Here is a 20,530-nt window from a genome sequence, read left to right as displayed (position 1 = left end):
CTATTATCGCCTGTACTTTGTCTTTGTGCTCCTTTATGCACGTGGGTGGTTCAGTTATTAATTCATGTCCCATCTGTACCCCGTTATTATACCTGAGGATACAGATTTCCAATATTTTGTTCTGTGTCGGGCTGCTCTCACTCCAAACCTCAGCCGACGATGGAGGGCGTATCTCGGCTGAATCTAGTTTGTTGGATTATTACTGGTGGATGGGTGTGGCTACTCTGTGTCGCTGACCTCCACTATGTGTAAGTTGTGTTGCGTCGGCGGCCACGGTTGCGCAATTGGCGCATTTTGTGGTGGCGGTAGGTTATTGTCATATCTTTCACTGTTTTGCCGGTCCGGACTGGGCCTCTGGTTCTGTGGCCAAGTTCAGTTTGCATCGTTATAGGTATTGGTGTTCCATGGCCCACTGGCATTTTTCCATCTACTATTGCTTGGTGGGCCTGCTTCATATCGGTCATCGAACCTCCTTTTCCGGTCATTGTTCACCGGCGGACTATTGCCGTTCCGGTCTCTACCTCTATTCCCGTTTTGTACATAATCTTGTCTCCTATTGTTACCTCCGCCGTTTCCATTATTTGGTGTAGGCGTGTTATTTCGACCATTTCTGTAACCGTTTCCATTACTTCTAGCCTGTTCAGAGGCTGCCTTAACATCCTCCTGAATCAGGTCAATTGAGTCCAGAACAGACAAGAAATGTTCCATGTCGTTCTCCGGTACGTGTATAAGTTTTTCCTTTACGTGTATCGGCAAGTGTGATTTCAAAAGTCTGATCAAATCCCGGGATGAAATCTGCTCGTCCCAGTAACGGGTCTTATTAATGCATTTCTCAAAATATTTTCGCAAATTGCCTAATCGTGGAGAATACGGCTCTGGATTATATACCTCTATCCGTAATTTCTCCTGAATACATGTTGACCAATATCTGGCCAAGAATGCCTTTTCAAATTGCTCATATGTGTCGCAACTGTCAGCTGCTTCGGTTGCCCATAATGCAGCATCCCCTTGTATGTAAGACATAACGTACTGTATTTTCTGTGTATGACTCCAAACACTAGGCAAAATGTTTCTAAATCCCTTGATAAATACTACAGGGTGAACAGATTTCTTCTCCGTCATAAAGAACTGAAACTGTCGGTTTTTAATCAAGCTTTCTTAAATCACTATTATGGAGTGACATTTGTTTGTTTCGGTAACATTGGTTGCCTGTTCTGTCTCGCAGCCGCAATTTTTCACTGCTGTATTTATATGCCTATTATTGTTGGACCTGGCTGGCGTCACGCACATCTGTGCGTCACCGTGCAACAAGCTGTTTTCCAGCTCCGCAAGACAACGGTTCAAATTCCGCTGCCACCGCGGAATGTCAGTGTGCACTGCTCTTCTTAGGTCCTGCACTTCCGCACTCGAGCCCAAGTCTTTGGCCTCAATCGCGGCGTGCACCTTCTCGTCTATTGTTTAAGGTCGGTGTCTTTTGCCTCTAACCAGTTCGTAAATTCCTTTTCAATTTTGTTCGCATGTTCGGATATTTTCTGCTCTATTGCTTGATTTGTGTCAATTTCTAATTTTTCCATCCTGTTAGCCAGTACACTGATTTCATCTACGATACCAGCGTTAGCCACCTGGATATTATCTACTCTTTCACTCAGTTCTTGCACCGCTTTGGGTATGGTTTCATAGTTTTGTCTCAAACTAACAATCTCACTTTGCATAGCTTCCAAAGATTGCATTAACTGCAAGTCTCTCTCATGCTGGCATCGATCACGCTCTGCTTGTTCAGCATCACGTTCAGTTTCTCGTTCTGCATACATAGCATCACGTTCTCTATTGCGTTCTGCTTGCATACGTGCAAATTCAGCTACCAATCTCTGGTCACGCTCTGCTTGTCATGCATAAACGTAGCTTGGAAATTGAGCATGCGCTCGAACATAACTCTTATTGATTGCACTTCTGACACCTCACCCCTCTCTGGTCCGTGTCTAGTGTCTGTGGGTGGCACATTATTTCTACTTTCAACTGAATCACTGGCTGGCAGTGGCAACATTTCTTGCCCTTCTGCTCCCAGATTCTCACATTGTACTTCCTGAACTACGCCACTAACATTACTTTGTGCCCCACTTTCTAACTCGGTGTCACTGCTTGCTAAGTGTTGTTCATTATCCATGTTTATGTTTTTCTGACTACGCAATCTAACCATAGTCAACAAAAGAAACAAAATCTGAACTAAATATCCTAACACTCAGGTTTCACTGACATAATCACACAAGAAATGGTCATTTGTTGAAACACACTTATTATATACTACGATGACTAACTACTCAAATGTCCTGTTGTTTAAAAAAAAAACACTAACAACAAGCACACCACTAATGATCCGAGAACACCACACTGAGGCTACTTTACTACCCATAGGACAACTACACTGTAGCTTTACCTTTTGGTGATTTATCTTGGGTGCAGCTGCCCCCTGGTATTGTGGTAGGTAATTAATTTTTTGATATAACGAGCTCTCTTCTTCAGCTTGCCTCTGGGTGTATAGTGTCCTCATGCAAAAAATCATATACAGGTATTACCACACAATATTGGTTAGGCAATACATACAACACATGAAAAAATTATTAATTGTTCTCCAACAAAGTTCGACTACAATAATTCCCTAATTATCTCATGGGTATTTTGTGGCCACTGCTTATTCGGGCCCTGCGTTATTGGGCGCCAGTTTAATGAGAAAGAAATATATATATTATTATTATCTAAAAAATGAATGTATGAAAAATGGGGAAGAAATGGCTTTAAATATTTTTGTTATTTACTCTCTCAGTACGAACTTTGTTGTAGAACCCCTTATTTACACGTGGTAATAAAAATTCATTTAGCCAGAATTAAGCACATTTAAAATTACGTGAACTTTAGCAACCCTCTCCAGCTGATAAATTCACACTAACTGATTAATAACATTTATGACTTTGAAAATTATTTAAATTAAATTTTTTACGTATTTCGGCCTTGGCACACATTTTCTAAATGCAGTGGGTTTTTAAATATTTACTGAATTCTTTCCCGGCATTAGCTATGGAACACAAGACTGTCTCTGTTAGCATAAAATGGTTAAATATTGCCAAGCCGACCTGAACGTTTAATCATCATTGACAAAACACACTTCACTATACGTTTAAGTTATCTGCTTTAGAAACTGAAAGAACCAACAGATTAACAACTTCAACGTTAATTATCCGCCTATGAATGCACAAATGTAAAACCAGTAATAAATTCAGTCAGCCTCAGGATCGCTGTAAAAGAAAAATATTTCGTGATTCACTGCTAATTTTACCTGCTCCCGATTTACGGGTTTGGTTAATTTTATAGCGGAACAATTTTTTAAATGTGCCGCCGCTGCAAATCGTTCGGTCGCGGCACAGCCCAGCAACACCAACGATAATCGTTAAAAGTGCTGAAAATTCTTTAAAGAAATATTATAGATGACATGGGCAAGCTAATTTACATTAGTAATACACAATTTTGATAAATTATAATGTATTTAGACCACAACAATAATTAAAATTACACACCTTTATAATTTCTCCTCTAATGGCGGCTAAAGATAGATACAGACAAAAGAAGTCTTCTCATTCATATAATGCTACGTCACAGGTTCCTCTCTCTCTCTCTCTCTCTCAGCTCTCGAGGAAGACAACAAAGAATGCACATTATGTATTCCTATTTATACTATTGCTGATTGTGAATGTCTCTTTGTAATCTTACAACATTATTTTCCTCTGTGGCTGTATTTTACATTTTTTTCATCGCAGATATTAACATATTTCGTAATTACATTACGAGTATAGAAATATTACGATCATAAATACATCGAGAATATTATTACAGAAAATATTACAATAACAACCAACGTCCTTTATACAAAATTAAATAATATTTTTTGTTAAAGAATTACAGTATATACAAATTGTTTCATAGTGGCGTATATAGTACAACTAAATTTTAGTTTATTATTAATTGTGTGTGCTGCCAGGGAACGTTACAACACCTATCAACACCTGCTTTCTTTGGGATTGGAATTGTTATATTTTTCTTAAAGTCTGAGGGTTATTTTGCCTATCTCATACATCTTGCTCATCAGATGGAAGAGTTTTGTCATGGCTGCCTCTCCCAAGGATAAGAGTAGTTCTAATGAAATGTCGTCTACTCCCGGGCCTTGTTTTGACTTAGGTCTTTCAATGATCTGTCAAATTCCCCAGGCAGTATCATATCTCCTATTTCATTTTCATCTACGTCCTCTTTCATTTCCATAATATTGCCCTCAAGTACATCACCCTTGTAAAGACCCTCTATACACTCTTTCCACCTTTCTGCTTTCCCTTCTTTGCTTAGGACTGGTTTTCCATCTGAGCTCTTGATATTCATACAGGTGGTTCTCTTTTCTCTAAAGGTCTCTTTAATTTTCCTGTAGGCAGTATCTATCTTACCCCTAGTGGTATATGCTTCTACATCCTTACATTTGTCCTCTAGCCATCCCTGCTTAGTCATTTTGCACTTCCTGTCGATCTCATTTCTGAGACGTTTGTATTCCATTTTACCTACTTGATCCTCTGCTGCCTTCAATATTTCATCTCTCAAAGCTACCCATTCTTCTTCTAGTGTATTTCTTTACCCTGTCCTTGCAACCCTTCTCTTATGCTGTCTCTGAAAATTTCTATAACCTCTGATTCTTTCAGTTTATCCAGATCCCATCTCCTTAAGTTTATACCTGTTTGCAGTTTCTTCAGTTTTATTCCACAGTTCATAAACAATAAATTGTGGCCAGAGTCCACATCTGCCCCTGGAAATGTCTTACAATTTAAAACCTGGTCCCTAAATCTCTGTCTTACCATTATATAATGTATATGAAACCTACCAGTGTCTCTAGGGCTCTTCCATGTAGGCAACCTTCTTTCATGATTCTTAAACCAAGTGTTAGCTATGATTAAGTTGCACTCTGCAGAAAATTCTACCAGGTGATTTCCTCTTTCATTCCTTACCCCCACTCCAAATTCACCAACTACTTATCTTCTTTTCCTTTTCCTACAATTGAATTTCAATCCTCCACCACTATTAAATTTTCATCTCCCTTAACAGTCTGAATAATTTCTTTTATCGCATCATACATTTCTTCAATCTCTTCATCATCTGTGTAACTTGTACTACTGTGGTAGATGTGGGCTTCGTGTCTATGTTGGTTACAATAATTTTTTCACTATGCTGTTCGTAGTAGCTTATCAACGTTCCTATTTTTTTATTCATTATTAAACTTACTCCTGCATTACCGTTATTTGATTTTGTATTTATAGCCCCATATTCACCTGACCAGAAGCCTTGTTCCTCCAGCCACCAAACTTCACTAATTACCACTATATCAACTTTAACCTATCCATTTCCCTTTTTAAATTTTCCACCCTACCTGCCTGAATAAGCAATGTGAAGTTCCACGCTCCAATCCTTAGAACACCAGTTTTGTTTCTCCTGATAACGACGTCCCCATGAGGAGCCCCTTCCTGGAGATCCAAATGGGGGACCATTTTACCCCCATAACATTTTACCCAAGAGGACGCCATCATCATTTGATCATACAATAAAGCTGCATGCCCTCGGGAAAAGTTATGGATGTAGTTTCCCCCTGCTTTCAGCCGTTCGCAGTACCAGCACAGCAAGGCCATTTTGGTTGATGTTACAAGGCCAGATCAGTCAATCATCCAGACTGTTGCCCCTGCAACTACTGAAAAGGCTGTTGCCCCTCTTCAGGACCCACACATATAGAAACAAATCTGTGGGACAGCTATGGGCACCCACATGGCACTTTCCTACACCAAACTGTTCATGGTCCATATACAGGAGATCTTCCTAGACTCCCATAACAACAAACCCCTAGTATGGTTCATGTTCATTGATGATATCTTCATGATCTGGACTCATGGCAAGGACACCCTATCTTCATTCCTTCATACCCTCAACAACTTCTCTCCCATCCACTTGACATGGTTCTCTTCAACCTAGTGAGCCACCTTGTTATATGTTGACTTCCTCCTCTCTGACGACACCATGTGCACCTCTGTCCACACTGAATCCACCAACCACCAACAGTACCTGCATTTGACAACTGGCAATCCTTTCACACCAAAAAATCCTCCAATATGGGCCTGGCCACCTGGGTACGGTGTATTTGCAATTACTTGAACTCCCTTGCTCAGTATGGTGATGCATCCAACAAGGCTTTCACACACAGCAAACAAATTGCCCATGCCATTTCCAATCCTTCTACCACCTCCAAGAACCAGCCACAAAGAAGTGCCACCTTCATCACCCAGTACCACTCTGGACTGGAACAACTGAACCAAATCCTTTGCCAGGGCTTTGATTACCAATCATCATGCTCTGAAATGAGGGACATCCTACTCGAGATCCTTTCCACCCCTCCTAAAGTGGCGTTCCATCACCCACCTGGCCTCCACATCCTAATCCATCCCTGTGCCACTCCCAATCCCAACCCTTTGCCAAGGATCATATCCCTGTGCAAGACACAGGTGTAAGATCTGCCCAGTCCACTCACTCAGCACTTCCCATTCCAGTCCTGTCACAGGTTTATCCTAGCCCATTAGTGTCCCGGTCCCTTGTGAAAGCAGTCATGTCATTTACCATCTCTGCTGCAATCATTGCACAGCTTTTTATATTGGTATGACTACCAACCAGCTGTACATCAGGATGAATGACTCCTCTCAACTGTGGTCAAGAGCAAAGTAGACCAACCTGTGGTGCAACATGCAGCTGAACGTAACATGTTTGATTTCAATGGCTGCATCACTACGTGAGCCATCTGGGTCCTTCCCTACACCACCAGCTTTTCTGAACTGCGAAGATGGGAGTTATCCTTACATCAAATTCTCTGCTCCTGTAATTATCCCAGCCTCAACCTATGGTAACATACTGTTCCCACCCCCTCTGTCCTATCATCTCCTCCCCATTCTCAACTCCATCCTCTTGTTTTACCCGCCTCTGACCTGTCTTGTCCCATTCCTCTCCTTTTTTCCCCACGTCCCTGCTCCACAACCTCCTGACACTGTGTCTCTTGGGATTCTTGTCCCTGCACACTCCGTCAGACAGAGTTCGTCTCTCCCTTAGTCTTGCACTACTATCCTTTCCCCTCTCCTGCCCCATCCAGACTGCTGCTTGCATCCCACATGATAGCTGCATTCCAGCCTGAGCTGCCAGAGTTGGCAGTCATGTATAAATGAGGTGTGCTTCCTTGTGTACATGAATGGCAAGTGTTTCTTTTTTTTTATGATGAAGGCTGTGGCCAAAAGCTTTACATGAATGTCTTTTAATTGCACCTATCAGCAACTTAATGTGTCTTCTTTATGGTAGGTAGCAATCTTTCTATTGCCATATTGTAGATGTGCCATCATTTGGGGGACCTGTAAATCATCAACAACAAAAGATGTCTAAAAACATTGTGACACCTTCAACATAATACACATTTACTACCCACTGATGTAAAATATTTTAAAGTGGTGTCCTATGACAGAATATACAGGATGATTCAAAAAGAATACCACAACTTTAAAAATGTGTATTTAATGAAAGAAACATAATATAACCTTCTGTTATACATCATTACAAAGAGTATTTAAAAAGGTTTTTTTTCACTCAAAAACAAGTTCAGAGATGTTCAATATGGCCCCCTCCAGACACACGAGCAATATCAACCCGATACTCCAACTCGTTCCACACTCTCTGTAGCATATCAGTTTGGATAGCTGCTGTTATTTCTCGTTTCAAATCATCAATGGTGGCTGGGAGAGGTGGCCGAAACACCATATCCTTAACATACCCCCATAAGAAAAAATCGCAGGGGGTAAGATCAGGGCTTCTTGGAGGCCAGTGATGAAGTGCTCTGTCACTCGTTCTCGGCCGTCCAGAACTTTTCCCTTTGCACAAACACCCATTCTCTGTAAACTGTTTATACCAACGTTTAATACACCACCTATCAGGAGGTTTAACACCATACTTCGTTCGAAATGCACGCTGAACAACTGTCGTCGATTCACTTCTGCCGTACTCAATAACACAAAAAGCTTTCTGTTGAGCGGTCGCCATCTTAGCATCAACTGACGCTGACGCCTAGTCAACAGCGCCTCAAGCGAACAAATGTACAACTAAATGAAACTTTATAGCTCCCTTAATTCGCCGACAGATAGTGCTTAGCTCTGCCTTTTGTCGTTGCAGAGTTTTAAATTCCTAAAGTTGTGGTATTCTTTTTGAATCACCCTGTATTTTTCTTGTGTCATATAAGACAGAATTACTTGTCAATATTTTTGTTCATGAGGCAAAATTTTGTAATACTGCCAGTAGACATATATAAAACTACTTGAAGCTATCCTAGGTTTTGGAACCATTAGTCATTCCTTGGGGATGAAAGAGGGATAGGTTAAGAAAGGTTATATATGAAGGGCAGGTCACTCAAACCCCAGAATGAGAGGAAAGCACCAATTGTGAGGGTGACAGAAGACTCAAAACAAGTGAGTCACATACATCTTGGCCTTGAGGTCTGAATCACCTGCCCTTCCTTTCTAAACTTCCATAATGTGTACATCTTTCCTCCGTTAGGAAGGAGCTAATAGTTCCAAAATGTTGGATAGTCTCAAGTATGTTTATTTGTGCCCATTGACAGCACTCAAAAATTTTGCCTCTCAAAGAAATGCTGTTTCACAATTTTGTATGCTTGGCAAGTGAACTTTCCTTTTGATAAATCTTTTACTTTCTTTTAAACAGAAACTGAAGGATGTGAAAGTTGGTCCAGATAATGTTGAACACCAGACTCCATCTCAGAGAAGAATAAGGAAATTACTATGGTTTATTTCAATCTCAAGAAATGCCATTACAGTTCTTATTTGTTCCTTTGTAGCATATGGTCTCAGTGCCCATGGTTTAACACCTTTCAGATTGTCACGTAAGTTCCACTTTCAATTTACAAGGAGAGGAGAACTTTCAGTGTGCAATATTTTTTTGTGAACAGCATTAACAGAGCATGAATGTAATGATTGCTTCATTCTAATAGTACAACAACACCAAAAGATTTGGCATATCTACAACTTGAGAAACATTACATACCAACTCTGATAGTTTACATAGAGGAGTTAGAAATTTACCTGTATTTCTGAATTAATCTGCTGTTTATTATAGACTAAATGGAAATTATAAATGTAAAAAATGTAAATTAATTGACTTGATATCTTATATGACATGTAGTTGACCTTACCTTAGTCAAACACTGACCTCCCTCTACAGTTTTTACCCCTCACACTCTTCTCCATTATCAAACTAATGTCCCCTTGGTACCTCAAGATGTGTTCTATTAACCAGTTCTTTCTTTTTCTTAAGGCATACCATAAATTAATCTGCCATGAAGTTTTTGCTTCTATTCTCCCCAGTTAAATTCATTAGTTATGTGATTTAAGCATAAAATCTGCAGCATTCTTCTGTATTACCACACTTCAAAAGCTTTTATACTCTTCTTGTCTGAACTGTTTATCATAGCAGTTTCACTTCCATACTATGCTGTATTCCAGACAAATACTTTCAGAAAGGACTTCCTAACACTTAACTTTAAAAGTTTTATCCTTAAGTTTTATCTTTATCTTTAAAAGTTTTATCTTTTTCATAAATGCTTTTCTTGCTGTTACCAGTTTGTATTTCATGTCCTCTCTACTTCAGCCATCATCAGTTATTTTGATGCCCATTTAGCAAACCCACTACTTTTAGTGACTCATTTCTTAATCTAGTTCCCTCAACATCACCTGATTTAATTTGACTGCGTTGAATCATCATATTTTTACTTTTGTTCATATTAATGTTATAATCTCTTTTCAAGAAGCTAACCATCACATCCTAATTTTCTCAAAGTCTTTTATCATATCCGAAAAATTACAGTGTCATCATCAAACCTTTTTTTTTTTTCTGTCCTTGAAATTTAATTTCTCTTCCAAATTTTTTCCTTGGTTTCTTTTAATGCTTGCTTATGTGCAGATTGAATAACATTGGCGATAGGCCACAATCCTGTCACACTCCCCACTGAACTGCTGTTTTCCTTTCATATTCTTCAACTTTTATAAATGCAGTCTGGTTTTTACACAAGGTGCAGAACACCTTTTGCACCTGATATTTTATCTCTTCTGCCTTTAGAATCCAAAAGAGAGTATTCCAGTCAATATTGTCAAAAACTATCTGCACATGCTATAATGTAAGTTTCTCTTTCTTCAGTGTACCTTCTTATATAACAGCTTCTGTAATAAGTGCCAGAAGGAAACAGCAGAGAGAAATCTCCTATGTTTATTATAACAACAAAAGTACTGGAAAAGATTAAATGAAATTTTGCTCTCTGGACCAACATATAGCATTAAAAAAAGGCCTGAGAATTGTTCTTGGAGCTATTTGAATTTGCCCCAATATTCCAATTTTGAAGATTTTACCCAAGACGTAAGATGTGAGATTTTTAAAGCCAAATGTAGCAATTCCTGTTTATTACCCATAAAAGCAAATAGTGACAGCTGCAATGTGGATTGTTTTCTGTATATGTCCTCACCTATATCTATATCCAGCAAACCACCTTACAGCCTATGGAAGAGGATAGTTCTGGCACAACTATCATTTCATACCTTTGTTCCACAATTCTGCACTGATCTGTGGCAAAGAGAAGTGGAAGAAAAGAAGATTACTTGTGATGTTGTGGTGCACAAGACTAGTGATGAACTACATGAAAAGCATTAATAATAAAGACATAAAAAGCTTTAATTTTAATTATATTTAAAACAAAGATGATGTGACTTACCATACGAAAGCGCTGGTAGGTCAATAGAAACACAAACAAACACACACATACACACAAAATTCTAGCTTTTGCAACCAATGGTTGATTCGTCAGGAAAGAGGGAAGGAGAGGGAAAGACGAAAGGATGTGGGTTTTAAGGGAGAGGGTAAGGAGTCATTCCAATCCTGGGAGCGGAAAGACTTACCTTAGGGGGAAAAAAGGACAGGTATACATTCGCACACACACACATATCCATCCGCGAGTGTGCGAGTGTATACCTGTCCTTTTTTCCCCCTAAGGTAAGTCTTTCCGCTCCCGGGATTGGAATGACTCCTTACCCTCTCCCTTAAAACCCACATCCTTTCGTCTTTCCCTCTCCTTCCCTCTTTCCTGACGAATCAACCATTGGTTGCGAAAGCTAGAATTTTGTGTGTATGTGTGTGTTTGTTTGTGTTTCTATCGACCTGCCAGTGCTTTCGTATGGTAAGTCACATCATCTTTGTTTTAAATATATTTTTCCCGCGTGGAATGTTTCCCTCAATTATATTTAATTTTAATTATTATGATAATAATATAAGATAACAGTTTTCTTGAGGAATTTGTGGTTCATCTCTGTAATTTAGTTAGAAGCTGTGTCTCCCCAATAAAGATCTCCATTCTGTGACTAACAGATACTATATATAAAAAAAAGACAACCTGCATTCATCCATAAACCTTTGATTATTGCTTTTTTATGTCTTCTAACTGCTTTAATGTGGCCTGCTATGAATTTCTCTCTCATGCCAACCTCTTCATTTCAGAGCAGCAATTGTTTACTTGATATTTTCTAATCTCTGTGCTGTCCTACAGTTCTTACCCTATACGATTCCGTCAAGTGCCATGGGCAGTATTCCGTGATGTCCTAACACATACCTTATCATCCTATCTTGTAGTCAACATTTTTCAGGTGTTCATGTCCTTACCAATTCTGCAGAGAATCTCCTCATTTCTTATCTTATCAGGCCACCTAACCTTCAACATCCTTCAGTAGTACTACATTTCAGATGCTTCATATCTCTTATTTTCCAATTTCACCACAACCTATGATTCTCTTTTATAGAATGCTGTGCTCCAAATATACATTCTCAATAATGCCTTCCTGAGATTACGGTTCATGTTCGATACTAGCAGACATCTTTTGGCCAGGAATGCTCTCATTTCCTGTTCTAGTCTGCTTTTTATTCCTGCTTCCCCAATCTGTCAGGAGTTATTTTGCTTCTGAGATAACAGAATTCCTTCACTTAATCTACTTGTGGCCCCTAGTTTTAAAGTTGCATCAGCACTAATTTCTTTTCTGCTACTGCTCATTATTTTTGCCTTTTTTCAGTTTACTCTCATGATGACTCAAGTGAGGAATAGTAACAATACCCCAGGTGTTAACCAGTCCAACCAACAGATGGGAACCAGGAACTGACGAACCTGGGCCTACATCATAACAGAGAAAGTCAGTTCTGTGACAAACTTCCACACAAAACTTCTACATTTCTTGGAACCTTTGACATAAAAACACTGATCCAACCAGGAAAACTACACAGCCTAACATTACAGTATGATAAACAAAAGATAATGGTACTAGCCCTGCAGGAAGCATGCATAACAGATGAAGACACACTGGATAAGGAAAACTACCTTATTTTCAAGAGAAAGACAGAAAAACAAATTGCTGATGGGGCCCCTCTTTTGGTCTGGGCCTTCATGGTACACAAGAAGATTGTCAGTTCAATCAGAGAAGTGACCCCATCAACAGCAGGCTAACAACAGTGCGCTTACAATGCACTAACAAGAAATAGACTATGATCAACATACACACCTCCATAACTGTAGATAAAAAAAGACCCCAAAGCAACAGAGAAATTCTGGATAACATTAGTCAGTGATGGCTAAGATCTCCAAATAGGACAGAAAAAATTTTCTGTTTGATTTCAATGCCCAAATCAGTAGAGAAAAAAGTCACTAGATAATTATGGAAAAGTTTCCCAGGTGGTGGCAGTCTTGTCATGCTTCCTTTGGTGATTCCTGCACATTACACCAGACAGTGCTCTCCTCCCACCCCCCCCCCCCACCCCCTCCGCCACCCCACCCCCTCACCCCATACACAGCGATTCCTTCCCCTTGCTTGCCCTCTCCAGGTTGCTGTTTCTGTTCAACTTGACAAATGCATTCCAATCCGAACAGCCAGAGGTGGTGGTCATTTGTGGGTGAATTGTGCTTTCTTGTGTGTTTCCTTTTCTGAATAAAAGTTTGGCCAAAAGCTAAATGTGTAACAGTCTTTTTTTGTGCCTTTCTGTAGCTCAATGTTTCATCTTTGTGGTGAGCAGCAATCTCTCTGTTTGCTCATATATTTGTTAGTTGTTTTTTGCTATTTGTAAAAGTAAACTTGATACAAAATACTCATAAAAAAGACACTGTTTTCTGTACATTCATTTTGTTTGCAGTTTTTTGCATATGTGAAGCAAATATATTGTTATTAAATCTATGTAAGTGATGAAGGTAATAGATGTTTTATGTGCTACATTGTTATATTTTCATATTATATCTGCTAACTTTATGTATATACACCCATTAATGGATTTTATACTTCACATATCATTATAATCAAGGGCACCCATACCTGGCAGCAAGCCAACCCCTCCCCCCTCCCCAGCTCCCAAGGAATGGAAAAAATATGGTTTAGTCAGCTGGTTTTCTTTCAAGAAAGTAATTTTAAAATTGCTATTACGCAGGTTTTTACCAGAGTTGGAACTGGAACATTTTATGGCTACTTAAAAGTCACCATTCTTCTTCCAAAATATTAAAAATTCTCCATACCTCCAGGTCAGCCCCCACCCCCCTCTTACAAACTGTTGTATGAGCACCTTTGATCAAAATTACATAAAAAAATTTTAAAAAATATATTACACTATGGGAAGTCCAGCATAGAATAATACAGTGTAGAAAGGATAGATTGCTACTCACCACATAGAGGAGGCATTGAGTCACAATCAGGCACTGAAAAAGACAGCAATCCTTGTGCAATTTATTCTTTCGAAAAAATATGTTAATATACATAAATAATTTTAATGGCAAGTAACTTGATGTGTAAATAAACATTCAGAGTTTTATGTTTCACATGTCATTGTAATTACTTAAGAATGTAAACAAATATATTCACACACAAATAGAGTTGTGAAACTGGTCACTTCAATACTTAGCTTCAGATGGAGGTTTGTTTCACCTTGCCCTCCTTATAGATGAGTCGCCCTCATCCTATTGTCTGAGTGACAACCACTTCCATTCTAAATCTATCCCACTTTCCACCCTGAGGAAGAAACTAGTAGTTCCAAAAGCTATGATAGTTTCTTGTACTTTTATATATATCTGTCAGCAACATTAAGACTTACACCTCCTGAAGGTAAGTTTTGACCAGCCCTTTCATATAATAAATTTTTAGTTCATTTATATAGTTATTCTTTATACAGAATTAAAACTTTTATTTTTACTGTTTGCATCAGATTTTCAACTTCTTAATATCATGATATTAAATTTATTTTTCAGCTATTGTTCAGTATTATGAGGAAGCTAAAATTAGAAACACAAACAAACTAACATGTAACTGTTATCACTCACATTCTTCAATTTTCTTTAGGTAAAGTAGCACCTGGTCTTCCTCCATTTGGACTACCACCATTTTCTACAGTGTACAATAACCAGACAATAGGCTTTGTGGAGATGTGTAAGGAACTTGGCTCTGCTACAATTTTTGTTCCTGTCGTAGCAGTTCTTGCAAATGTGGCAATAGCTAAAGCTTTCTGTAAGTGTAAATACTTATAATATCTTAAATATTTCATGCTGTAAAACTCATGTGAAACACAGTGATAGTTGTGTGAAGTAGGCACAGTTAATTTGTTAAATAAATAAACTTTTCACAGAACATGTTAATAAAGAAGCTAATCTGTTATATACAAAAAATTGTTTAACCTAAAAAGGGCTACAATTTAAGACAGGAACTAAAGGGAAAGCAAAATTATGGATTAACACTGGAATAAAGGTAATGAAAACTGCGAGAAAGAGAAATAGCATTCCTGGTATGACTGACAACCATGGTGGTTGGGACCAGATGGATGATTTCAAATGTTATCTACCAGTTAATAGAGTTTGCATTATTTTACCAGTATTGATAACATTATATAATGTAGAATTCATAGAACATTCATAGGAGAATCAGTTGTCTAAAATGGAATTAGATGACATAATGGGAATCAAGTTTCAGAAGCATGAATATTTTTCAAAAATAAAGAAGTTTTCTTTAAAACAACTCTGATCACAAGGTTTTGACCATGTGATTTACTAAGCCAGACACATAGATAAATGTAATTTATTCTGGTTGGAATAGTAACAATATAAGGAAATGATAGATCTACTCACCATAAAGATGACACATTGAGTTGCAGGCAGGCACAATGAAAAGACATTTACACATTATCCATGGCCAAAAGCGTATGTGTAAGCATCTTTTTGTTGTGCCTGTCTGCAACTCAACATATTATAATTGTGGTGAGTAGTAGCCTATCTTTTCCTTACATTTTAAATCTCAATTAGTCACATTAATTTGTTAGTGGAGTACGTTTCATAACAAGCTAGGAATTAACTACCACTTTTTTGTTTAATACTATGTGTTGATGCCTTGGGCAGATGGAGGGAATATTTTGAAGAGTTGCTCAATGTAGGTTAAAATTCGATCAGTAATGTTTCAGATTTCAATGTACAATGGGATAGGAATGATGATGGAAATAAGATCACATTTGAGGAAGTGGAGAAAATGGTCAATAGATTGCAGTGCAATAAAGCGGCTGGGGTGGATGAAATTAAGTCGGAACACACCAGATGCATTGGAATGTCAGGTCTTAAATGGCTACACAGGATTATTGAAATGACATGGGAGCCAGGACAGGTTCCATCAGACTGGACGAAAGCAGTAATCACACCATGGAAACAGAAAAGATTGTAACAACTACAGAGGTATCTCTTTAATCAGCGTTGTGGGTAAAATCTTCTCAGTTATTGTTGAAAGGAAAGTGCGAGTATTAGTTGAGGACAAATTGGTTGAAAATCAGTGTGGGTTTAGGCCTCTTAGAGGTTGTCAGGACCAGATCTTTAGCTTACGGCAAATAATGGAGAAGTGTTACGAGTGGAACAGGGAATTGCATCTGTGCTTTATAGATCTAGAAAAGGCATATGACCAGTTTCCTATTAGGAAGTTATTGTCTGTTCTACGAGAGTATGGAATAGGAGGCAAACTTTTGCAAGCAATTAAAGGTCGTTACATAGATAGTCAGGCAGCAGCTAGAGTTGACGGTAAATTGAGTTCATGGTTCGGAGTAGTTTCAGGGGTAAGACAAGGCTGCAACATGTCTCCACCATTGTTCATATTATTTATGGATCATATGTTGCAAACAATAGACTGGCTGGGTGAGATAAAGATATGTGAACACAAAATAAGCAGTCTCGCATATGCGGATGATTTAGTTGTGATGGTAGATTCGATTGATAGTTTGCAAAGTAATATTTCAGAGCTAGATCAGAAATGATGGTCTATGGTATGAAGATTGTTGTTGTTGTTGTGGTCTTCAGTCCTGAGATTGGTTTGATGCAGCTCTCCATGCTACTCTATCCTGTGCAAGCTTCTTCATCTCCCAGTACCTACTGCAGCCTACATTCTTCTGAATCTGCTTAGTGTATTCATCTCTTGGTCTCCCTCTACGATTTTTACCCTCCACGCTGCCCTCCAATACTAAATTGGTGATCCCTTGATGTCTCAGAAAATGTCCTACCAACCGATCCTTTCTTCTAGTCAAGTTGTGCCACAGGCTCCTCTTCTCCCCAATTCTATTCAGTACCTCCTCATTAGTTATATGATCTACCCATCTAATCTTCAGCATTCTTGTGTAGCACCACATTTCGAAAGCTACTATTCTCTTCTTGTCTAAACTATTTACTGTCCACATTTCACTTCCATACATGGCTACACTCCATACAAATACTTTCAGAAACGACTTCCTGACATTTAAATCTATACTCGATGTTACCAAATTTTTCTTCTTCAGAAACGCTTTCCTTGCCATTGCCAGTCTACATTTTATATCCTCTTTACTTCGACCATCATCAGTTATTTTGCTCCCCAAATAGCAAAATTCCTTTACTCCTTTAAGTGTCTCATTTCCTAATCTAATACCCTCAGCATCACCCGACTTAATTCGGCTACATTCCATTATCCTCGTTTTGCTTTTGTTGATGTTCATCTTATATCCTCCTTTCAAGACACTGTCCATTCTGTTCAACTGCTCTTCCAAGTCCTTTGCTGTCTCTGACAGAATTACAATGTCATCGGCAAACCTCAAAGTTTTTATTTCTTCTCCATGGATTTTAATACCTACTCCGAATTTTTATTTTGTTACCTTTACTGCTTGCTCAATATACAGATTGAATAACATCGGGGAGAGGCTACAACCCTGTCTCACTCCCTTCCCAACCACTGCCCCCCCTTCATGCCCCTCGACTCTTATAACTGCCATCTGGTTTCTGTACAAATTGCACATAGCCTTTCGCTCCCTGTATTTTACCCCTACCACCTTTAGAATTTGAAAGAGAGTATTCCAGTCAACATTGTCAAAAGCTTTCTCTAAGTCTACAAATGCTAGAAATGTAAGTTTGCCTTTCCTTAATCTTTCTTCTAAAGCAAGTCGTAAGGTCAGTATTGCCTCACGTGTTCCAACTTTTCTACGGAATCCAAACTGATCTTCCCCGAGGTTGGCTTCTACCACTTTTTCCATTCGTCTGTAAAGAATTCACGTTAGTATTTTGCAGCTGTGACTTATTAAGCTGATAGTTCGGTAATTTTCACATCTGTCAACACCTGCTTTCTTTGGGATTGGAATTATTATATTCTTCTTGAAGTCTGAGGGTATTTCGCCTGTTTCATACATCTTGCTCACCAGATGGTAGAGTTTTGCCAGGACTGGCTCTCCCAAGGCTGTCAGTAGTTCTAATGGAATGTTGTCTACTCCCGGGGCCTTGTTTCGACTCAGGTCTTTCAGTGCTCTGTCAAACTCTTCACGCAGTATCCTATCTCCCATTTCATCTTCATCTACATCCTCTTCCATTTCCATAATATTGTCCTCAAGTACATCGCCCTGTATAGGCCCTCTATATACTCCTTCCACCTTTCTGCTTTCCCTTCTTTGCTTAGAACTGGGTTCCCATCTGAGCTCTTGATATTCATACAAGCGGTTCTCTTTTCTCCAAAGGTCTCTTTAATTTTCCTGTAGGCAGTATCTATCTTACCCCTAGTGAGATAAGCCTCTACATCCTTATGCCGGCCGCAGTGGTCTCGCGGTTCTAGGCGCGCAGTCCGGAACCGTGTGACTGCTATGGTCGCAGGTTCGACTCCTGCCTCGGGCATGGATGTGTGTGATGTCCTTAGGTTAGTTAGGTTTAAGTAGTTCTAAGTTCTAGGGGACTGATGACCACATCAGTTGAGTCCCATAGTGCTCAGAGCCATTTGAACCATTTTTTTGAACATCCTTACATTTGTCTTCTAGCCATCCCTGCTTAGCCATTTTGCACTTCCTGTCGATCTCATTTTTGAGACGTCTGTATTCCTTTTTGCCTGCTTCATGTACTGCATTTTTATATTTTCTCCTTTCATCAATTAAGTTCAATATTTCTTCTGTTACCCAAGGATTTCTACTAGCCCTCTTCTTTTTACCTACTTGATCCTCTGCTGCCTTCACTACTTCATCCCTCAGAGCTACCCATTCTTCTTCTACTGTACTTCTTTCCCCCATTCCTGTCAATTGTTCTCTTATGCTCTCCCTGAAACTCTGTACAACCTCTGGTTCTTTCAGTTTATCCAGGTCCCATCTCCTTAAATTCCCACCTTTTTGCAGTTTCCTCAGTTTGGAGATTAGCATCTCCAAAACGAAAGTATTGTCAGTGGGAAAGAGATATAAAAGGACTGAGTGCCAAATAGGAGGAACAAAGTTAGAACAGGTGGATGGTTTCAAGTACTTAGGATGCATATTCTCACAGGATGTCAACACAGTGAAAGAACTGGAAGCGAGGTGTAGCAAAGCTAATGCAGTGAGTGCTCAGCTACGATCTACTCTCTTCTGCAAGAAGGAAGTCAGTACCAAGACTAAGTTATCTGTGCACCGTTCAGTCTTCCGACCAACTTTGTTGTATGGGAGCAAAAGCTGGGTGGATTCAGGTTACCTTATCAATAACGTTGAGGTTATGGATATGATGATTGCAGGTACTAGTAGATGGGAACAATGGCAGGAGGGTGTCCACAATGAGGAAATCAAAGAAAAACTGGGAATGAACTCTATAGATGTAGCAGTCAGGGCGAACAGGCTTAGATGGTGGGGTCATGTTACACACATGGGAGAAGCAAGGTTACCCAAGAGATTCATGGGTTCAGCAGTAGAGGGTAGGAGGAGTCAGAGTAGACCAAGGAGAAGGTACCTGGATTCAGTTAAGAATGATTTTGAAGTAATAGGCTTAACATCAGAAGAGGCACCAATGTTAGCACTGAATAGGGGATCATGGAGGAATTTTATAAGGGGGACTATGCTCCAGACTGAATGCTGAAAGGCATAAACAGTCTTAAATGTTGTCATTGTTGATGATGATGACGATTATGATGATGACTATGTGTTTTTAGTTAATAATGATGTCTTTATGCTCTAACTATTTGCATGACGTCATTTGCATCACAAGCCTGTACTTGTTGCCTCTGTCAAAGTTGTGGTATTATTGTGATGGAGTACTTCATTATTGAAACAGAATCTTTGTATTTAATTGCATTTCAGCAACTGGTGCACCACTTGATGCAACACAGGAAATGTTTACACTGGGATTGTGCAACATTGCTGGCTCATTTGTAAAGTCTATGCCAGCATGTGGTGCATTCACAAGAAGTGCTGTCAGCAATGCCAGTGGTGCACGAACACCTCTTGTAGGTTTATATTCAGGTGAGCTACTTACACATTCTCTGTAAATATTTTGAGATTTAAAGACGGCTACATTATGTTACAAATGTTAAATTATTTCTATTTTGCAAGGTCTCAACCTTTCAGTTATAGTATAAAGTAAATATGGCTATCATTTGCATTTGCATTCGTATCCTTACTGCACCTGGTATCAATCTGGTCATGTAAGCTTAGGCAAGGCAAGGCAAGGCAACATTCACTCAGGCTTGTCTTATAATAGAAATAAACATTCCATGTGGGATAAATATGTATAAAATTTATACATTTATTTATCTGCTCTCCTGCAAACCTTGCAGAACCAGCACTCCTGGAAGAAAGGATATTGCAGAGACATGGCTTAGCCACAGCCTGGGGGATGTTTCTAGATTGAAATTTTCACTCTACAGCAGAGTGCCCATGAAAGACAAAGGTCCCGAGTTCGAGTCTCGGTCCGACACACAGTTTTAATCTGCCAGGAAGTTTTATAGACAGTCTCTTTAGTAGACAACATTGTCTACTTGATTGTTCCAATTTAAGTTGTTCATAATATTGTAATTCATAGTATTTAGTTGAACTGATACCCAAATTTAATTTATTTCTTTTCATATTCATGTGGATGACCTCACAT

At 39.1% G+C, this 20,530-nt stretch overlaps 1 protein-coding gene across 1 annotated transcript in view; it reads left to right on the top strand.

Annotated features, from left to right (window-relative positions):
* The window catches only part of LOC126235756 (sodium-independent sulfate anion transporter), a 136,582-nt gene that overhangs the window by 90,990 nt on the left and 25,062 nt on the right, over positions 1-20,530 (top strand). The window contains exons 5-7 of the mRNA XM_049944555.1: positions 8,821-8,998; positions 14,520-14,684; positions 19,744-19,905. Coding sequence (XP_049800512.1) covers positions 8,821-8,998; positions 14,520-14,684; positions 19,744-19,905 — 505 coding nt within the window. The remainder of the gene's footprint in view (positions 1-8,820; positions 8,999-14,519; positions 14,685-19,743; positions 19,906-20,530) is intronic.

The sequence above is a fragment of the Schistocerca nitens genome, chromosome 2 (genome assembly GCF_023898315.1).
Source record: "Schistocerca nitens isolate TAMUIC-IGC-003100 chromosome 2, iqSchNite1.1, whole genome shotgun sequence".
Taxonomy (NCBI): domain Eukaryota; kingdom Metazoa; phylum Arthropoda; class Insecta; order Orthoptera; family Acrididae; genus Schistocerca; species Schistocerca nitens.
The sequence above is the reverse complement of the archived record's forward strand: the minus strand, read 5'-3'. Positions and strand labels throughout refer to the sequence as shown.